General features: G+C 42.4%; 2 protein-coding genes across 2 annotated transcripts; one reads left to right on the forward strand and one right to left on the reverse strand.

The window, feature by feature from the left end:
- The first annotated feature begins 11,644 nt into the window (after window positions 1–11,644).
- Window positions 11,645–14,467, forward strand: LOC108602299 (lachesin). The gene is made up of 10 exons (XM_017990379.1): window positions 11,645–11,838; window positions 11,932–12,050; window positions 12,114–12,214; window positions 12,667–12,773; window positions 12,834–13,007; window positions 13,071–13,199; window positions 13,268–13,466; window positions 13,531–13,679; window positions 13,744–13,803; window positions 13,878–14,467. Exons 1-10 carry the CDS (start codon window positions 11,742–11,744, stop codon window positions 14,000–14,002), a joined length of 1,260 nt encoding a protein of 419 aa, XP_017845868.1. The 5' UTR covers window positions 11,645–11,741; the 3' UTR covers window positions 14,003–14,467.
- A 92-nt stretch (window positions 14,468–14,559) lies between these two features.
- On the reverse strand, window positions 14,560–15,614 carry LOC108603240 (prolyl 4-hydroxylase subunit alpha-2). Its single transcript, XM_017991867.1, has 3 exons — window positions 15,425–15,614; window positions 15,074–15,373; window positions 14,560–15,014 (listed from the first exon to the last, which is right to left on the reverse strand). The coding sequence occupies exons 1-3, from the start codon at window positions 15,595–15,597 to the stop codon at window positions 14,819–14,821; spliced, it is 669 nt and encodes a 222-aa protein (XP_017847356.1). The 5' UTR covers window positions 15,598–15,614; the 3' UTR covers window positions 14,560–14,818.
- Window positions 15,615–15,840: the final 226 nt, after the last annotated feature.

Raw genomic sequence — 15,840 nt, forward strand, 5'->3', positions numbered from 1 at the left:
ATAAAAATATGAGCATTATTAAAAGCCATGCATGTTGGATGGTAGCAGAAGTGGCAGGCAATGGAAGCAGTGGCAGTGGCACATCCCCTAGGGAAACGGCACGTAAATCGTAAAAAAGGTTGCCACAAGACCCAATGCGTGCGAGCATTCAAGCAAAGCTCTACGTGAGAGTCTAGTCTGAGCGCACAGACAGTTGCATTGGACAAGCTACTAAACGATTAGTAGTGACTTTAACTTTGTCTACATACATATAGCGCTGGACATAGGCAAGCTACGTGCCAATGTCTAAGCTCAGGCACAGACAGTTGCATATGGGAGCTACTTAACGATTAGTTTAGTTTAATTTGTCTACATACATATAGCTTGCTTTCAATCCGATTTTGATTTGTTGCTTTAATTTTAGCGCTAGCAAAAAAAAGCAGCGAAGTAAGCATGTTTACAACTTTGTTCATTAATTTTAAACTATCATGAGACTATAGACGGTCTAAAGAGCAGCGCAGAGTGTACGAAAGTTGGGAACAGCCAACACTATGAGGAGCTGTAAGCATTAAAATTATTGATGCCTAATTAGAAGCCAATTGAGAAACTAAATAATGCAAACAGAAATTCTAACATAAACTTGATCTACGTAGAATAAACATGTGAATAGATATAAAGTTGTATTAAGTTTCAATAAAAATTTCTAAAATTTATAGCTATAAGCTGCTTACCAATTTTGTAAACTATTCCATTTGCGCTCTACACTGAATTAAGCTCATCACTCATTAAGCTAAAATAGAGAACTGTTTCATAAATTTATTGTGTACAGAGTCTAAATGCCGCTCTCTCTCTCTCTCTTTTAAATTAAAAATCATGGAGTGAAGTATTTAGCAAATTAAACTGTGCAACTGTGAGATTTTTGTTTACACACATTTTAGTTGTTTGCTCAGCGCTTTAATTGGTTTAATCTAGCAAATTAAAATTTAACTTTTTTAGAAATTCAAATTTTATGCAGTGCTTTCATTTCAATTGAATAGTCATCATAATTAACTGTATGATACGCTTTCTAATTATGAATTCTAATTAAAAAGTTTGCATTGATTAAGCGAATTTTTACATGTAAACTGTTATAGTTTGTGCTTTAAACAACTTTGGCAAGTTGTGCGCTCAATGGCATTTAATCCGATATTGGCGACTTAGAATATGAGTAAACGTTGCTGCCTTTATGGATTGATAGCAATCCGCTTTAAGCGTAGTTTACCCGCATGCATGGCATTTAAATTGTTGCTGTATGCAGCTAAATGGAATGAGCCAAAAAAAGCAAAGTGAAGCACGAAAGCCGCAGCTATGTGGCTAACTGACTGTCTAACTGACTGGCTGGCTGACTGACTGACTAACTGACAATCCCTGGGGCTGATATATCTTTGCTATTGCATATGAGTCATGAGTCCACTTGCTTTTTACGTTGATAGTTGCAGCTTTTTTAAGCAACGGCTTATGCATATAAGTCGCTTATGGTTGTGCTTGGCTCAGCTACAACCAACTAACTCTGCACATGTGTGTGTCTATGTGTGTTGTTGTTGAAATGACTATAAATTTGTTACGCTGCTCCATTGCTGCAACTTCATGTCCCTGTGTCTTGTTTATTTGTGTGTGCAAAAACTTTGCAAACAAAATGAAAGCAAAGTCACAATAACAGTGACAGTCATCAAAGAAAGCAAAGAGGGGGTAGCACAAGTAGCACACACACATAGAGAAAAGTATCAAGTGTTGCTTTTGACGGCTGCATATTGACTAAACTGTAAAAATAACATACACATGAGCAACTGTAATGGCAATGACAGGTTAGAGGCAGGCAGATCCAACAGATACAAGCAACTTCAGCTACAGATACAAGATGTATGCAGCAAGCAAAAAAAAAAACACATGAAAGATGGACCAATGCCCAGCTGCGAGCAACTGTCAATTGCCAGCAGAGAGTTGCTGTTGTCGTCGTCGTCAACGTCAGCCTGGGCATGGGCATGTCCTATGCGCGTGTTGCAAGTGTTTGGATTGAGTTGTTAGGCAACTGATTTGATTTACTGAATAATAAAAAACGAAAACATGCACAACAACCAACAAATAAACAAACAAACACACACACATGCATAGCCGAGAGCCTTGGCTAACTGACGGGCCATAAACAGTTATAGACACTTGGACATACAGCTACAGTTACAGACTCTGGATTGGCACACGGAACGCAAACTTTAGTTGCTACAATAAGAAACTGTGACGAGCAGCAGAGCAGAGCTGAGCAGCAGAGCAACAACTACAAAAATAAATAAATAATAAATAAAAAAGCAAACTTTCTACAAGAAAAATTTGCAGCCATTGCTATTGTTATTGTTTGCTATATATATTTTGTTTGTTATTGTTGTTGTCTGTGCATGTGCGAAAAAAAATGCAAAGCAGCAGCACAAACGAATGAAATTAAATTCGCTTGTAACAAATTTGATAAAAATCTAAAAAAATAAAAAGCACATTTTTCAAGATCCAAATATTTATTTTTCTCTAAGGGTGTCTGTGTGTGCGTTAGATTGACAGCTGTGCTACATACGTAGCTGTCAATGCTTTGACAAATGTGGCACATTGATGTCGAGTCTATATGCAAATATACTTAGAGCTAAAGCTTTAAGATAAACGAACTTTTAAGGCACAGGCGACTAATTAACATTTAACTCTTTTAACGAAGAATGCACTGCATTGTGCAATAAAACAAATATGCTTGCATACCAATGCGCATTGCATTTTCTCTCTCTGTCTGTCTGTGTGTGTGTGTGTCTGTCGCTGTTTGGGCAGCGATATGGAATTTCTTTCAAAAAGCTGACACATTTAATTTATAAAGGAAATACAGAAAATACGCATAAATATTACGAAAAATATTTTACATTTGTGGCACGCCATGCCGATTGTGTATAAGTATAATACATGCATAAACCACATACTTACACACAGCGCTGGGAGCTGTGTGTGTGCGTCTGTGTGTGTGCATGCATATAAAAATATAAAATATGGGCTTACATGACGTATGCGTAACATAAACCAAAGACAAATGAACAATTGGATATAAATAAGCGACACAGCACGCCAGCTCACACACACACACACACACACACATGCAATGTAAACTGAGCCCAAATTGTAAAACGTTAGCTGAAATGCCAAGCCAGCGGCAACAACAACAACAAATTGCAACAGCGGCGCCCGAAAAATTAACAGCAACAGCAGCAGCAGCAGCAACAGCAATATGCATTTTATACGAAATGGCGACATAATAGCAACAAACAAGAGCGAAGCAAAATGTGTGAAGGGCGTGGGAAAAAAAGGCTAAAGAAAAGCGAGCGCGTGTGTCATGTAAAAAGCTTTTCAATGCATGCTGCATACTTTTAGGCGTTGCATGCTATATGCGCCTGTGTGTATTTCTGTGTGTGTTTGTGTGTATGAGAGTCGCGTAGAAAGCGCGATAAAAGCAATGCATAAAAGAGCAAAGAAATGCAGCTATGAAATGAGTGGCAAAAAGGCAACACGTCCAAACGATGGGGCCACAAAAAGTGTTCGCACACTACCATTCAAATTGATTGCATTCGTATGTGTGTGTGTGTGTGTGTGTGTGTGTGTTTGTGTGAGTGTGCTTGTGTGAAGTCTGGCCAACGTGCATATGGTTGAATGCGTGTGTTCACACTTGCATACAAAAAAAGCAACAACAACAGCAGCAGCAACAGCCAAACAAGTTTATATACATAAGTGTTTGTGTGTGTGTGTGTTTGTGCTTGTGTGAGTGTGCGGCAAAACGAGTGCAAGTGGGTAAAAAATAAAACATTTTTGCAATTAATTGCGCTCAATTTAAAATGTTGCAAAATTAATTCAAGAGTCATGCCAAATGCACAGGCGCAGTCATTTATGCAAACAGAGACAGAAGGCAGCCCACAGCAATAGCAACAGCAGCAGCAGCAGCAGTAGCAGCAGCAACAGTGGAACGTGAGGGTGGGTGGCAAATGGGGGGCAACTGATGTGGCAATGGTACAGCTGAATTGCTGCTTAAGCGAGCAGACAAATGCACAGTTGAAATGCATGCGGACATGGCAGACAAGCGGACTATTAGACTACGGGGCAAGGACAAACACAGAGCTTGCAATAATGGCAAAAGCCAAGCAGACCAGCCAACAGCCACCAGCCACCAGCAGCAGCAGAAGCAGCCAAAGCCTGGCAAGCAAAAGGAGCACATAGCACACACAGAGACACACACACACACACACACACGCAAATGTGGCGTTGATGAGCATTTGGTTGTCGACGCTACAAGGTGGACGCTGCATGCCGCACAGCCTCAAGGCAGTACACACACATACACAGCGACACACACACAGACACACACACGTGCATACATGAGCAAGCAAGCAAACAAGCAAGCCGAGCTGCCCAAGCTGCCAGCAAGCGGCAGCTTCAACTTCAGTTGAGCAACAATAAAAATAACAAAAGGCAGTCAGAGCTGCTGCTGCTGCACTGGCAAGGCACAAGGCAAGGCAAGTCCAAAGAAAGCCAACCAAATGAGCAGCAGCCAACACAAAATGCACACAAAGACTCACACATACACACACACAGACACACACATGTATGTGTGGCAAGATTGTAAGTCGAATGAGTTTTCTTGTTGTCGTAGTCGCCGGTCCGGAAGTCGGCAGTTGAAATTAAGCCAACAGCAATTATGGTAACGAATTCAGCAAGCAGCAGCAATTACAACTCTGATATTGTTAAACATGTTTCTTTACACCATGGCCAAGGCGCATAGCAATAGCTTAAAGCCTTTGCCCACTTGCTTACCTCGGCTTTCAATTAGACTCACCTGAAAATCTGTGAAAATGATTGAGCAATCTCGACTATGCGATAACACATGTCAAACAAATAGAGCTCGCTACAAAACCAGCTGGTTTTTATCTTATCATTGACTCGCACACACACACACACGCACACACATGTACGTAAAAATAACAAATAAAACACGCACAGTGCCTGCATAGACGCGTGCCCAGTTCAATGGAGTTATCGCTAAAAGCGTTCAGCACATGCGTTTATCAAAACACCCACCACACACCCCCCCACCACACACACTCCCTAAAGCTATTCCAGCAGTTACTTTTTTTTTTCGTATTTTTGTTTTGAGCTAAGCGAAGTTTTTTGTTGGAGCGGGCGGCTTGGGTGGGGGCGCATCATGTCTCGGTGCGGGCAAATAAATGCCAAGTGCTACGCAAAACCAAATAAAGTCGAGCACACGCACACAATCACAGCTGCCTATACATGTGTCTGTGTGTGTGTGTGTGTACGCACATTTAACAGTAACAGACGTTGGCAATGAACGCAGTAACAGTCGCACAGTGGGCTACACTATGCGCAAAATTGCGTTACAAATTTAATATTTATATTTAAAATTTTGAATTCAGCGACGCCAACGATATCTCTAAGGACTTGATACTAAAATCAAATCGTAGCAGCCGCAGAGACTCTAGAGAAATTGTATTATTCTGAATATTTAGTTGCGTTAAAAATGAATTGCTGCCGTTCATAATAAATATTGTAATGCTTCTCAAGAGGAAACTGTGTGCAGCTGGAGCTGAGCTAATGTAGCTAATACTTCTTTTCCCATTGTATAAAAAAACAAAATATTTTAGCTTAAATGTCTTGTCACATGACTTGAGTTTCGATTAAGATAAAGAGAGTTATTAATATGACATGGCACAGTGGAATATCATTATCGATAATAATTACGCTAGTATATTATGATATTGCTCGTGAATCAATTGCAAAGTAATTCTGCGCAATCTTATTTAATGCGTTTTAGCTAACAACTATTTATTAAACAATAAATTTTAGTTTATCTTGAATTTGATTTATATACAAAACGCTTATGAGCAAATATGTTTAAATTAAATGAAAAGATTTTACAATTTAAGTAAACAAAAACGATTTATGTGCTTCCTTCTGTATATTTACTTATTTTATTTAATATAGCTAAATCTACTGCTGCTAAGCAAAAGAGCAGTTGTTGTGCAAATTGCTCTGTAGCGCATTACAAATTAAATAATTAACAACATTAACTAGTGCAATTCATTTCGCCTTGCATTCTACACTTTATTTAACTTCATTAACTAAATGAATACAAGTCTAAGTTATTTTATTTAATTGCAGTGCATAAAAATTGTTGATAATATGCTACATTATTTTCGGCACGCTCTTAAACATTTGTTTGTTATTTTTCCTACATTTTTGGTGTTTTTAATTTGCTTGCAATATTAAGTATACGCATTGTGTACCAATGTTCAAGTAGGCAATGGCAACTGTTGGAGTCTTTTAGTCTTTTAGTTGCTCAATTTCAGTTTCACACTTCCGTCGTCACACACACACACGTGTACGTGTGTATGTGTGTGTGTATATACAAACAAAGCTACATACATATGCTGATGGGTGTTCTTTGGCTGCAGGCGTAAAACGTGAGGCGTACAATTTACGCCAAAAGAACAACAACAACGACGATGATGATGACGACGCCGCCGTCGAGGAGTGCGCAAAAGGACATGCAACAACAATTAAAGTTTGAAAGAAGCAACGTCGCCCCGACACGGAAAAAGTAAACCGAGCAAAAGTTGTTAACGGCGCATAAAAAAATGAAAAGAGAAAAAAACGAAAGAGTCAGAGAGAGAGAGAGAGAGAGAGAGAGAGAACTGCACAAGACCTCGAAGAAGTGTCGTGGCAAATAGATGGTAGGGGAGCGGAGCTGGGGCTGGGGCTGAAATTTTTCGGGCAAGACGCTGCACGGCGGGGCACACAGCCAACTGGCAAGTGGCAGTCGTGCAGTAAAAGGCACGCGCATGAAGCCGTAGGACAGACTGAATGCTACGGACGGACTGCATACGTAAAGCGTAGAGCCGCAACGGACGAGGTAAAGTTTTTTTGGGCGAACAGACAGCGGCAAATTCGCATGCAAATTGTGCGCAAAAAAAAAAAAAAAAGAAAGTTCAAGCAGCGCCAAAATGAAAGAAAACTCAGCTAGCTAAGAGGCAGGGGGGACAGCTAGGGGGGCGGGCTGGGCCACAGAGTTAGAAGATAGACAGCGGTGTGCATAAGAAAGTTTGCGTACACATGCTGCTGGAACATAAATGTAAACAATAAAATTGTAGAATAAATAGCGTGATGGGGTTAAGCACACATACAATTAAATAGCAAGACGTGTGTGAGTGTGTGTCAGTGTGTGTGTGAGTGGCAGCAAACTGCCAACGGAAGAGCTTTTGCTTGTCATCATCATTTCACAAGCCGCCGCCCCGGCCAAGGTGTGAGACAACGGCAATTATTACAATTGTATGCCCTGCACTTCAGCTACAGCCCCCGCTGCTTAACTGCTGCTGTAGCTGTAGCTGGCTACGGCCATTGCTATTCATTCATTCATTCATTTCATTCCAGCGCGTATTGCTGTTGTTCCCCAGCCCAGCCAAACTACAAGCCAGCCAGCAACTGAACAACTGACTGCATGCAGCGCACTTTGCTCATCCACAAGCACTTACATTTCCATCTTCATTCATTTGGTGCTACGCATTGTTCGTGCTCGTCGCCTTGCCGGCCTTTTGTTGGCGCGCCTGTGTTTACATTTACACTTTGCCAGCATCATTTTCATCGTAGCGCTAATGCTTCGGGCTTAGAGCCAGACTCAAGGCTTTTGCTCCCTCTCCCTGCCATTTCCGTTGCCTACTTTTGTGGGCGCATTTAGTTAAATTGTTTATTTGCGTCTCGCTGACGACGCACGCACACACACACCCACACACACAGTCGCACACTTTTCACTTTTCAGTGCGCGCTTTTCAGTTTGTTCACAATCAATTAAAAGTAAGGCGCCAATGTTTAATTAAGCTAAAATGCAAGCCGCCCATGCTATGCACCCAGAGCAAAGTTAACTGACAGCAAATTTTAATTAGCGGCCCTTCTAACATTTTCAGCCGCTGCGCGTTTGTGCAAATTAAGTTATTAGTAGCTCATTATTCAAGTTTTTAATGCACTCAGTCAAATAGTTAGAACTTGCTGACAGCGTATATAAATCGCTGTCAGTATGGCAATCGAGCTGAGTTCGAGCGTAAAAAGTCGCCAATAATTGGCTACTAATGGCGCTGCATAAAAAAAACTTTTACCGTTGGCAACAAAAAAAAAATAGAGAAAAATCAAAATCACATTGCGAACTGTTGCAAAAGTTTGCAGTTTGCGCAAATAAAACAAAATTAAAATGTAAGCTAGAGACAACAGCGACAGATGAAGCGTAAGCGCGAGAGCGAAAGAGAGCGAACGCAGGCGAGAGTGCAACAAACAATTAACATTTTCATTTTGTGATTTTCTGCTTTAACTTTCGCTGAAGCAATTTATTGCACTTGTCTATGTTGCTGTTGCTGGTGTTGCTGCTGCTGCTGATGTAGCACACAACAATTGCTGCTGAAATTCATTAACGCTCATGGCAAAGCGTGTGGGTTGCTTGTGGCAGCCAGGCAGGCAGACAGGCATGAGCACCTGCAGCGTCTGTTGTCAACTCATAAAGGGTAACCGTTGTTGTTGCTGTTGCTGCTGCTGCTGTTGTAGATTGAGCAGCGACTCAGTTGGCACGCGTATTATTGCAAACAATTTGCCCTGTTTGTGTAGTGGACAAATGACAGGCAGGATAGCAGCACTGGCAGGAAGTCAGGCAGGAAAAGGACAAAGGACAATGGCAGCTTGGCGTCTAAAGCCGGCGTTGGCAATCGGAAATGTTGCCAAAGTTCTATAGCCAGCCGCACATACACAGCAGCTGACGCACACACACACACACACACATGCATACAATGTGTGTATGTTGTATGCACTCAGGCATGTTGCTGTTGCTGCTGTTGCTGTTGTGTTTATGAGGGAGTTTAGGAGTTGCTGCTGCCGTCGCATTGTTTTGCCTTTTTGCCTGCAGTGTTTGTTTTAATTTAAATAAATGAGCTTAAGCTTGATCCTTTAAAGCCGCTGCCACTGCCACTGCCAGCCCAGCGAGAGTTGCCGCCATGCGCGACATTATTTAGTTGACACGCCCGCACGTCATCAGTCTGCTCTGAATGGGCGGCGTCGGCTGGGGGGTTGGGCGCTGTGCTTTCGAGTGAATATGCAAGTGCTCAGCACTTTTAAGTCAAATTGCTTTGTCGCTTAGCCGCGTTGGTCATTTGCCATTTCCCCGTTTGCCATTTGCCATTTGCTGCCAGCTGCCATGTCCTTCCAGCGTCCCGCAGTCCGCATAGAGTCACAATTTCAGGACATGCAGCGGCTCAAATTCGTGCCTGCGCTGCTGTTGTCAACGCCAACAGCTGACAGTCGCTGCTTTGCTCTCGACGCTCGTGACGTTTGCGACCCGTTCAAGTGTTTGCCCATCTGCTAATTGTTGTTATTGTTGTTGTTGCACCTTGGCACGCCTTTTAGCTGACGACGACGACGCCGCCGCCGCCGGCTGAGCTGCCACTTTAGCCTTCCGCTCTCCACCTCTGGCCAGCTGTTGACTCACCTTTTAGTCAGCATCAACTGCGCTGATTTGCAGTTTTCTTGCTACTTTTCATTTGTTTGGCGCAGTTTTTCGCCATTCTGTTTGTTTGTTTGCCTTATTCTTCTTTCGTTACGTTTCCTTTTTGTTTACACAGCAAATTTATTTATGTTCGCGCTGTGGCACATTTTTGGCTGCCCAGGAGCGACGGCAACGGGATGACGGCGACGGGATGAGCAGCACACCTTTGCTAAATATTCCCTTTCTTAAGTGCTGATGCAAATTTCTCTTGTCTCGCTGCTTTTCACGGTTCGGACAAAAAGGTGCACGAAAAGTCGCAAAATGTTGAGCTGAAATTCATACCAGAGATTTTCAAGTGCCCTAATCCAATTTACAATGCAGCAAAGCACAATCGCGAATTCCGAGCTGCTGCTGCTGCTGCTGCTGCTGCTGCTCCCGCTGCGAGATTTCGCTATTGTAATCTTGACTTAAAGTTTGTCATTTGACGACTAAACGCTGACAATTGAATGCCCAAACTTTTATGTAAATATTTAAACATGAAATTTATAGAATTAAAGCGCTAAAGCTTAACTTTATTATTGAAAGCACTCAATGCAAATATTTATTTCATTTAATTAAGCATATATATTTGATTTACTATTTTCTATGGCATAGCGCTTTGTTTACAATAGTTGCATTAAATTAATATAAACCAATTTGTCGCTAGCGTTTGTTGAATGCCCCAAGTGCAACACAGTTTAGCAGCAGTGGAAGCGGCAGCAGTCGTCCCTTGTCTGCGTTGTAGCTAATTTAATAAGCAAATCATATTTCCTTCGCTGCACGCCAGAGCCAGAAGCCAGCGCGAAGGCGGAGGCGACAATTCAACGTACTCGTGCCCAGTGGCATCTTTGACACCTCGTCGTCAAAAGTTTGCAAGGCACACGGCTTAACTCCAAGCGCCCCCCTGCTCCACCCCCACTGCTAGCCTTGCCACTGCCACAATGTTGTGCATGCACTCTGCTGAGTTTACTAACTGGTTTAGAGCAAATTTAGTATTAGCAGAGCGCTCAATTTCACATAGAAATTAAATTACAGACGCGTCAAAGTGCAGCGCTATGCGCCAAACAGCGAGCGCGCTCTCTCTTTCTTTCTCGCTCTCTCAGTCTGTATGTGTGTGTGTGTGTGGGCGTGAGCACAGCAAATGAGCGAACACCTCGTTAGTTTCTGCGTCTTTGAAAACTTTTTTAATATTTACATCCATATTTTGCACCTTTGGCTTTTGCTTGAAACTCTTAACTTTTGCTTTTATTTACTTGCCTGCCCGCCTGCCTGTTTTTTTTCTCTGTTTATTCGCGGCCTGCAAGGCGGCGCCACTGGCTGCTGCACATAAATTCGTGTTTGTGTTCAAAATTGCATTTGCCTTTACTCTGAGATGGGCGAGAGATAGAGTGTGCTAAGGCCTGGCGGGCGCCATATTGGCCGCGCCTAAAAGCAGGCAGCGTAAAATTGTAAAACTCGACGCTGCACATAATCAAGTTAGCAGCAGCTGCAGCAGCGTCGGATGTGGCTATGCACAATCCCCATTTTCCACTTTCACCCCGCACAGCCCGTTGTGCATCCTTCATTGTTGATTGCTGCAGCACTTAACCGTAAACCGTTTTGTTGTTGTTGTTGCTGACATTTGAGAGTGCTGCGAAATAAAATTGAACCAATTTTTGATGTTTTGTTCACTTGTTAAATACATTGTTGTCATTGTTGTTGTTTTTTTTTGCTGTTTGCTTGCAGATGTCAACAGCACTTGCAATTGGGAATGATGCAGCTGCAGTGAAATCAAAGCCTCTTGCGCAATTTTCACAAACAACGCGTGCGGCAAATAGCAGCAACAAAATCGAACCGAAACAAAAAAAATAAGTCTACCAAATAGAAATTCAAATGCAAATAGCAATGCTATAGAAATTGCGGCGGCCCAAACAACAAGCAGCAGCGGCAAAAAATAAAGAATTGCCATAAAATAGCGAAATCAACAACAAGTCTATATATACTATATAGATAGAGGATATATACATATATTATATATATACATATTGAGAATTTAGAGAATTTATAGCAGCGGCAGCTGCAGCAAATAACAAACGTCAGCTGCGACGCGCAACAACACGCCACAGTCGCAGTCAGAACAATAACAACAAGTACAACAAAGATGAGCATGAAAATGAAAATCCATTTAGGCTCACTCTTTGTCATTTTGATAATGGCCACCAAATGCGCCAATGGCGGTCCACAGAGCCAGCATCATGGTAAGTGAACAATCCTAAATAAAATGAGCTCAATGCTAATATAATCTAATCGCCGCCACACCCACACATATATACACTCATACAAACAAACAGATTCCAACTCACAGCTGGATCCAGATCCCGAGTTTATTGGCTTTATCAACAATGTCACTTATCCGGCGGGACGCGAAGCTGTGCTCGCCTGCTCTGTGCGCAATCTGGGAAAAAATAAGGTAAACCCAGCAGCGAGCTAATTATATATTTTTATTTCAATATTTCCTTTTTACAAACTACAGGTGGGCTGGCTGCGAGCTTCAGACCAAACGGTGCTGGCGCTGCAAGGACGCGTGGTAACGCATAATGCCAGGATCAGTGTCATGCATCAGGATATGCATACGTAAGTGTAACGCGTAGAAAAGGATAATTGTTTTAAATGCATGTAAATGTAAAAACTGCTTTATAGAGAATTAATTTTAAATTGTTTCAATATTGGTTAATTAATATCTTAAAAGCGATTTCAATTATCCGTTAATGGCAACACATGTAATTGGTTTGAATTTCATGCCAAGATGATAGTCAGTTGAAATGGCATTCACACAGTCAGCTTTCGATTAGGAAACTTTGTTATCGATAAGTATAGCTTGGCTTAGCTGCATGAATGAAGTTTATTTGAAGTGGAAACAATTGTTTTAAGTTGTTAGTCTTTTTAATTTTATTTTTTTTATTGTTGTGTATTAGAGCTAATCATATTAATAGTACTGTAATCAACATTAACTTTAGTTGCTTGCGACTCTGCCAAGCTGCGACTCGTTTACATGGTAATTAATAATTTTATTTATTTTCACTTAGTTGGAAACTTAAGATTAGCAAGCTACGTGAGAGCGATCGTGGCTGCTACATGTGCCAAATAAACACCAGTCCGATGAAGAAACAAGTTGGCTGCATTGATGTACAAGGTGAGTTTAAGCCCAAAGCATTTTTAAGCAAACTATATTTTTCGATTTACGAACTTGCAGTGCCACCGGACATCATTAACGAAGAGTCCTCTGCGGATTTGGCCGTGCAGGAGGGCGAGGACGCAACGCTAACATGCAAAGCCACTGGCAATCCAGCACCGCGTGTCATCTGGCGCCGTGAGGATGGCGAAATGATACTCATACGCAAGCCAGGCAGTCGCGAGCTTATGAAAGGTGAGTATCATGTGCAGAGCAAGCAACTGGGCGAGGTTAACACACAAAGAGTTATTTCGATAGTGGAGTCGTATAATGGCTCATCGCTGCGACTGCTGCGCTTGGAGCGACGCCAAATGGGTGCATATCTCTGCATTGCCTCCAACGATGTGCCGCCGGCTGTGAGCAAACGCGTCTCGCTTAGCGTGCAATGTAAGTGCCCCCCACTGGCCCATGCCACACGTTTCGCATTTAATGTAGCTCCGCTGTTTGTATTGTAGTTGCGCCGATGGTGCGCGCACCCAGCCAGTTGCTGGGCACACCGCTGGGCTCGGATGTGCAGCTGGAGTGCCAGGTGGAGGCATCACCCTCGCCCGTTTCCTATTGGCTGAAGGGTGCACGCACCTCGAATGGCTTTAGCAGTGTGTCCACAGCCAGCTTAGAGTCCGGCTCACCGGGACCCGAAATGCTGCTCGATGGGTGAGTATATCAAAGCACTTGCTACCTCGGGCCATATCACATGGCTGCACTTGTTCATTCGTAGGCCCAAGTATGGCATTACAGAGAAGCGCGATGGCTATCGCGGCGTCATGTTGCTGGTGGTGCGCTCCTTCTCCGCCTCCGATGTGGGCACATATCACTGCGTCAGCACAAACTCACTGGGCCGCGCCGAGGGCACCCTGCGACTCTACGGTGCGTATAAGCAATCTGTCTATGAATGCCAAACACAAGTCTCATGCGAATTTTGTCATTGCAGAAATCAAGCTACATCCGGGCGCATCGGCCAGCAATGATGATCATCTAAATTTCATAGGCGGTAAGTTGAAGTTCGTTGTAATTGGTGTGTGCGTATGTGTGTGTGTGACACTTTCTCGTCTCTCGTGTGTTTAGGTCTAGAGGAGGCGGCGCGCAATGAGGCTTCGAGCAGCTGGCAGTCCACCAAGTGGCTGCTACTCCCACCAGCGTTAATGTTGCTGCTCATCTGGCCGCCAATATTGCTGCAATTTAACGCGTGATACACAAACTGAGCGAGAGCCGGCAATCAAGTACCACGAGTATTATTCCTACAGGTGTTGAACCCATGCTGCCAAACGATTTAATATTTTCGCTTATGCTCCCGCTCCCGCTCTCAATGAACAACAACAATACCACAAGCGCTGCATGGGGCTTGTGTTTTTTTTTGTTGTTGTTGTGCTCTCTCAACCCTTTTGTTTTCGTTTTTATGTGTGGCATCGATAAACGCATCGCAACGCATTCGCTATTGTCAAAACATTAAAGAAAATAGGAGGAAAAGCAGCAGCAGCAGCAAGCGCTATGGGCGCTATATACCTATATCATTTACGAAACGTATCAGCAACGCGTGTTTTAAACCCTTACCACCAAACCAGCAGGCGGAGCCCCTCCTGGTGAGCCAGCCAGAATATCAAAAAACAAAAATGGTTAAGAAACTGAAACGCATAATGTTATATTGCATATATATATATATATAATTAAACACACAAAATACTATAAAATAGTGCATAAATATAAATAACGAAAAATTATTGAATAAATTATCGCAAAAAAAGAAAATTGAATTTAAAGAGATGCTTTCAATTTAAATTGTTTCACAGTCAGCAGCCGTTGGTCATTTGCACCAGTCAATTGTGTGGCCACTAATAACGCAGAATTAAATTAATTTAAATGAAAAGAAAATGAAACAAATTGTATTAATTGTGCATGTGGACAGCAGTCATTAAAACAGGTAAGAGCACAGCTTTGAACTTTAATCGGTTAGAGCTTTGAGCCTTAATCAATATACAAACTTAATATCCTCTTTATGCTAATGCTGACTATCTGGACTTTTTAAGTGCATTCAGCTCCTTCAATATGTCAGCACGCTTTATGTTCAAGAGTTGATACAGTGACTGTGATGTCTGCTCATACTTATCCAATGCTAATTGATACCAGTTGCTTGCCAGCTCGCGATTGTCCTGCTCGGCAAGATGTCGCGCCAAGGCTAAACAATCCAAAGAGTTGAGTGTAGCGCTGTTAAATATTCATATTCAGTTAGTTTCTATAGCTTATTTCATTTAGCTAAGCATTACTTGTATTGCTTTAGGCCCAGTAGTCCATTGGCCATGTGCTCCGCTTCCAGATCGTAAGTGTTTTGCACACGCAGCAGCCCATTGACTGCATGATCAAATTCCATCTTATTTATTATATTTAATCTGTAGCCATGAATTCCATCCAACTCTGCACCCGCATCAAATTTCACAAGCTCTATTATCTTGGGCGCATCTTGATGCATGCGTCGCATCATGGGCAGACTGTGTAAGATATTGCTAACATAGCCCTCAGGATTGAGCTCGGCCTGACGCATTCGCTGCGCTGCTTCGTCTGCAAATCTAAACCAACTTTATAGATTTGCTCAATTTTATTTAAGCAAAGCTACTTACATGCGTATGATGTCCAACTTTTTTTGCAGTGCTTCCACTAATGGTCTTAGATCGCTACGAAGATCATCCTCTCCTTCCGCAACTCTTGCCATTTCATAAGTGGACGTGGCAATCCGGCTTTCCTTAGCGGAAACTACTTTTAAAAAGAAAACTAACAAATAGTAGTGTTTCATGTTTAACAAGCTGACTGCAACTAAATCGATAGCGCTGTTAAGCTGCAAGACTTGAAATTGATTGGTTACGCATACGTTGCGCGTTAGTATTTAAATCAACGCGCTAAAATGCTCAGTCGTTTTACAGCACTTCTAGTATACGATAGTTATCCGATAACGAGCAAACCAAACTGCAGTGCGAGCGAGAGGTTCGATGTTTGTGCTCGACTCAAATGCTCGATAACGAAAAGCGGCCCATAGTAA

Source organism: Drosophila busckii, chromosome 3R (genome assembly GCF_011750605.1).
Source record: "Drosophila busckii strain San Diego stock center, stock number 13000-0081.31 chromosome 3R, ASM1175060v1, whole genome shotgun sequence".
NCBI lineage: Eukaryota > Metazoa > Arthropoda > Insecta > Diptera > Drosophilidae > Drosophila > Drosophila busckii.